The 5,958-nt window shown below is 41.8% G+C and overlaps 1 protein-coding gene across 12 annotated transcripts in view; it reads right to left on the minus strand.

The window, feature by feature from the left end:
• Positions 1–5,958, minus strand: part of LOC103739789 (tubulin polyglutamylase TTLL5) — a gene marked incomplete at its 5' end in the record, with an annotated part of 285,878 nt that overhangs the window by 271,854 nt on the left and 8,066 nt on the right. For all 12 annotated transcript variants that reach the window (XR_003850716.1, XR_003850713.1, XR_003850710.1 and 9 more), the window contains 3 exon segments: positions 1,121–1,228; positions 2,167–2,258; positions 3,883–3,984. Coding sequence is in view for 6 of the 12 variants with exons in the window: in XM_017799943.1 (XP_017655432.1) it covers positions 1,121–1,228; positions 2,167–2,258; positions 3,883–3,984 (302 nt within the window).

A 5,958-nucleotide genomic window follows, 5' to 3' on the forward strand; every position in this document is an offset into this window, starting at 1 on the left:
TGAGTTTGAGGCCAGCCTGGTCTACATAGTGAGTTCCAGGATAGCTCGGGCTACAGGGAGACCCTGTCTCAAAAAGATCGAAAAAAAAAAAAAATTATTCTGTAATTATAAAGCTAACATAAAAGGCCAGGCCTTGTGCCAAGCACTTTGTACACATTGTCTCATTTGACATTCACAATCCTCTTAGGAGGGAGACACCATCATGGCTGCCCCATCATGGCTGCCACTTATAGTCTAGAAAACAGGAATGAGAATACTTGCTGAAAATCACCTAACTCGTACAAATTAATAGGTTTCAAATTAAGACTGTCAAGCTCTATAGGCCAGGCTCCTGATGCTCCTGCTCTCCTGCCCCTCAGCAAGCCACACCTCTTTAACCCCTACTACTTTTCACTCCACACCATGTTTAACTATCCTTGATATCGGTGGCCCTAGTATGTTTGATTAACCAGCTCCAACACCTGCCAAAAGCCTACCTGGTCTTATGGACATTCATAGTGACAATTAATACTAAGTTCCTATCCACAGGGAAAGTAAATGCACAAAGGTACCCTCAGTATGACAGAGACAGCTAGTGGGTCAGGAGGTCACAGGTTTCCTGACCTAGTAGTTGAGACCTGCTTGTTACACTTTCTCTGTACTATCAGAAGGTTAGAATGAGACAGAAGAGGGAAGGGGAACAACAAGTAGGAAAAAGCAGAAGAGGAGGGGGAAGAGCCCACTAGGAAGAAAACTAAAACAAAAAGGAGGAGTCATCGGAAAATGGGAGAAAGCACACACTGGTACCAGCCAGAGCTTCTTGGATCTGTTCCCAGTCTGGCTGCCAGAGTGCTCTGGAATATATTTGTTAGAGCTGGAGTCCTGTACAGCCTATTGCAGACTTTTTTGACTACACTCTGACAGAGAGACCCACACTTCAGTTCCAATCCCTGCTTCCCACACAGAAAATAAGTTACTCCTTGGGGGATTCCAATGAAAACTCACCACTGGCCTCTTATAGGATATGCATCTACTCTGTGAGCTCAGAAAGAAAGCTCAGGATGCGCCCCTCTCTACACTAAAATTTCACCCCAACTTCTCAAGACCCTCCTCTAAAAACAACAGGCTTCTTGCTTCTTACCAAAACAACTGCTGCGATGAGGAACAAAGGTTTTACAGGCAGTGGCTATAGCAAGTTCAGCAGAGATGACTGTCTTAATGATCAGATCTTCCACATGGGCCATCAGTGCTGCAAAAACAATTATTTTAATGAAACGCATGCATTAGTAGGAGCAGATTCTAGGTCATAATGTAATTTAAAAAGCATCTGGGCTCATTCAAAAGCATCTAAACAGCAGTCTTCAGAATGGATGCTGTAGGGCAGGCATGTTCAGGAGCAGGTTGGCACAGAATGCTGTTGGCCTCCTATGACAGAAGGCAGGCTCAGAACCTTCCTTCCCTTCTCGTTCTATTACCCTTTCCCCTGTGGGCTGAGAAAGTGTCTTTTGCACATTGCGTCCCACTCTGCTTAAGGCTTAGCAACAGTGTCCACTTTTACTCCAAGCCCCTACTCAAATCCTATTCTGTCCACTCTGACCGAACACAAGAGTTCAGTTGAGAAAAATTTGAACTCAGGGCCAACACAGAGATATAAGCAATTATATAAATACTGACAGCATTTTAGTGGGCAGTTCAGCATTTAAGAAAGGTAAATTGAGGACTAAAACAAAAAGTTGTGCCTTCCAAACTAGAAACTAGAAAAGAGATGTGGGCAGTCATAGGAAGTTTGTTCTCCATCTTCTAAACTACAGAAAAAAGTAATGAGAACAGTCATCCCACTGGGCATCACAGTAACACTATCAGAAGGATTCCTGGTAGGACAAAAGTACAGCTGTACAAAGAAGTGAAGTCACGTGGCTAGAGAGATGGCTCAGCAGTTAAGAGCAATTGCTGCTCTTTCAGAACTGGGATGGGTTAGTGAGCTAATGTACTACAACATTACATTATATTACATTCAGTTCCCAGCAGCCAGTATGGCAGCTTATAACCATCTGTAACTCCAGCTCCAGGGGATTCAATGCCCTTTTCTGACCTCTCCAGGCATCCGCACATATGTACACACACACACACACACGCACACACACACACACACACACACAGACACAAAGGAAAAGGCCTGGTGCTTACCAGCTGTGTCCTTGCCTTCTTGTTTCAGGTACCTAAGCATGGCACTCATGCTCCATTTGTTCCCATAATCCTCCACTTCTGGATCATCACAACTACGACAAAGGAAGGAATTGAGGTCACGTATGTCACTAGGCCTATCCTTCTCTGTCTTTTTAGTATTTTAGAAAAATATTCACTTTGCTGGGTTCCATCCAATTTTTCTTGGTCCCTTCTGTCCTGAATCCTTGTGTACCAATTTCATAAAGGGAAATTAAAAGGCAAATAATTTGCTCTTTTGAAGAGGGTAGAGAAGAAGCAGTTAATTCTTCTATAATCAAACAATCATGCATCATGAAAGAGTGAGAGAAAGATATAAAAGAATGTAAACAAGTTTAAGAATGGTTACAATAAAGTGCCAACAATGGGGCATAACTTAGTCTTTGAGGTAAATGTCACTTGAGTCTAGAAAACAGCCTCAGATGCCACTTTCAGACCAGAACTGAATTGGGATGGGTTAGTGATCTAATGTACTAGAGCATTTTAAAGAGCTAACTGTGCACAGAATTGCTTTGACATATGAAGCAAGCTACCTGCCGTCTGGTGGTACCCAGTGGTTCCACATCCTCTGAGGTATCACAGTGAGAGAATGCACTGGAGTAACAGTAAGAGCAGTAGGCCTCCCACTGCCACGGCAGTATGGTGGAAAATGGGATAGGATCCCACGGGTGGTACAGGCCTGCAACATGGCACTACGTTTTGCTGCTGCCCTCTCAACCCTTACCACCATCTTACCCTCTCCATCAATTACACCCCTACTCATTTCAAAGTGAGGGATATGGCAGCTTAACATAAAGTGAATGCTGGTCACAGGACACTCAATGAAACCTCTTTCACTTCAGCAACTGGCCCATCACTTCCAGATTCTGTCTTTCCTTCCTTGGACCTGGTAGGAACCTATTTTTAGTTTGAGTAGAAACTGACTGGTCTCTCTCCTATTTTAAAATAGGAGAGAGACCTATTTTTCCACTTTCTGGCAAAATTGTCAGTATGAAAGAAAACAGAGCAAGAAGACTATTTCCACACAGCTGGTTGGTACTCCCTTCCACCTAAGGGCTTTTCTGAGAAGGCCTCATTTCTTTCTTTCTTAAAACTTTTTCCTCACATTTTCTTCCTGATCATACAAGTATGTTTTAGACAATTTCAGAAGATAGATAAAAGCACACAGAAGATCCTAAAAACCATCTACTCACAAACTTATACCTTGTAGTTAAGGACAGCTAACATTTCAAGATATATCCTTCTTTTACTCCCTTCTTAGCAAAAATAAATAGCATTAGATATTTGATAGTCAAGCAAGACTTTCAGCTCATGTGCTTTTTCCATCTAACAATATAGAGCACAAAGCACTCTTATCTCTGATTTTGTACATACATCCCTTATTCCTTGGGCGAAGTACCTAGAAATGGAACTGCTGCATCAAAGGATACAAATAACTTAAGCTTTGATATGCTTTCCAAGTGCTGGCAAAGGCTTGTTTTGGTAATGGTGGCCCTATAACTAGGTAAATCATGGAGAAACAGCAGCAGCAATGCCTCAAAACTGTACATGCCCCTGCCAGTGTCCCCTAAGTGTCCCAGGGGCAAAAACCTGACTTTATGTTCCAGGGCAGCATGTTAACCTTTCCACATTTGAATACCCACACTTGAGTCAGACTTCCAGCCCAGACCCAGCCAGTACCTCACATAGTCTCCACTCTTCTTGTTCACGCTGTAATTTGTTAGGTGCATGAACTGATTCCGAATGTTCTTAGATCCTTGATCATACCGCACGGTTGCAAACCTGAAAGCCAAGAACACAGGTTAAATGCCAGAAACTGCTGCAATGGAACTGAAGGTCAGGAAGATAAGAATATTGGGGGGGGGGGGGGATCATCATCATCATCTAACACGGAGGGTGATATCATCTAACAAATACTCATCCTTGCTAAGTGTCAACTTCCATGTGTTTATATATATATATAATCACATATTAATTCAATGCTAAAAGCAGCTCTATTAAGTAGATCATGCTAGATCTAATTTTTGGATAGATATAAAACTAAGTATTACCTAGAATGACTGAATAAATTGTCAAAGATCACAGACTTAAGATCCATGGGCTTAGCCACTATTAAATGCTATTTCTCCTATAACTTTTATCAGTAAGAATGAAAATTCAGTAATTATAACCTGGGAAACTGTACGTAGGCTACTACACATAATGAAGTTGTGAGGACCCCTACTCTGTCCACCCAGTGACTGGGGAACAACATTCCACAGGAGAAAATTACAAAGAAAAAAAGTCCAGTATAGCAATGTCAATTCTTAAAGAGATCCACAGAAGGCAGAGAACTGATCCACAATTTCAAAAGAATAACAACAGCACTAACAAGAGATAAAACCTAACAGCCTAAGTGTGGGCATAATGCAAGAGAAGGACTTCTGAATTTGGAATGAAAGCAAAACACAGAAAGATTTCACACGGAACCCAGTGACAGCAGGGCAGCAATTTGATCCTCTGGACTACGGTCAACAGAAGACCAAAGCGCAAAATGCATGTGCCTCTGAAGGAAACAAACAGGGAAAGAGAAAACTTTCCAGTGATGTTCAATGTCAATAAAAAGGCCACTTAAGGCCAATGGCTATGGTAAATATCAGGCCCTGTTTACATACCGCTATAACCATATCACCCTTTCCTAAAGTGGTTTTCCCAAGAGGCAAAGTCAAGTGTGTGAAAGAAACCTGGACAACCACAAGTTTATTTTCGTATGATTTACAAATTATTTACATATGCTTACTCAGACTATGAAGTCAATATGAATTTTTACCACATTAAAGGTCAGCATTTAAAAATTTTCCTCTTCTCTATTTCTTCTCACATACCCACTATCTCATCTCCCTAATTCCCTGTACCAGAAATACATGGTTCAAAGAAAGAAAAGTGAAAAAAAAATAGAAAGGCTTAAACCCAAGAAACTAAAACAAACATGAAGCCAGGAAAAAGGATGTGGACAAAGAAAATTTTGACCATGCATATATGGCTAAAGGATGTGAGTTTAACAAGCATTATGTCTACGTTTGAGAAAGAACTCAAAGTTCCAGAAACTTCTAGAAGCTACCATTCAACTTCGTCATCACTTGATGGTAAATGAACTTTACATTTACATCCCAATCATCTTCATACAGTGATTCTCCAGGAGGTGAAAGAGTGACTCTGAATTCTTATGAAATGCAATGGTGAACAAGAGGGCCCCAGAGTCTGCCTACCTTAAGTAGACATTAACTCACAGTGACATATACTGAGCTGTCTTCTCCCTCAACAAATAAGTTGGGGGGGAGTTCTGGTTTGAGGAAAGAGGTGTTTCCTATCAGCAAAGTCTGAGGACCTGATTCACCTTGGTCAGTAAAAGAAGCCTGGCAGAAGTCCAGAGCAAGTCGGATCTGGTGTTTTTCACCTTTGTACGCCTACAGACTTTCCAAGGGGCCATACTTCTACCAAAATCATTTTTCTTCTTCCTCATCTTCCTTTCACTGGGGCATTTTATTCTGAACTCCCACATGGACAAAATTACTAATGCCACAGAGTAGACATCTACAGGGTTTAAGAAATAGTAAGATAGGGGCTGGAGAGATGGCTCAGTGGTTAAGAACACTGGGTGTTCTTGTAGAAGACCCGGGTTTGAATCCCAGCACCCACATGGTAGCTAACAACTGTCCGTAACTCCAGTCCCAGGGGATCCAACAGCCTCTTCTAACCTCTGCGGGCATTGCATGA

This window comes from Nannospalax galili, unplaced genomic scaffold, assembly GCF_000622305.1.
Source record: "Nannospalax galili isolate Female #2095 unplaced genomic scaffold, S.galili_v1.0 scaffold330, whole genome shotgun sequence".
Lineage (NCBI taxonomy): Eukaryota > Metazoa > Chordata > Mammalia > Rodentia > Spalacidae > Nannospalax > Nannospalax galili.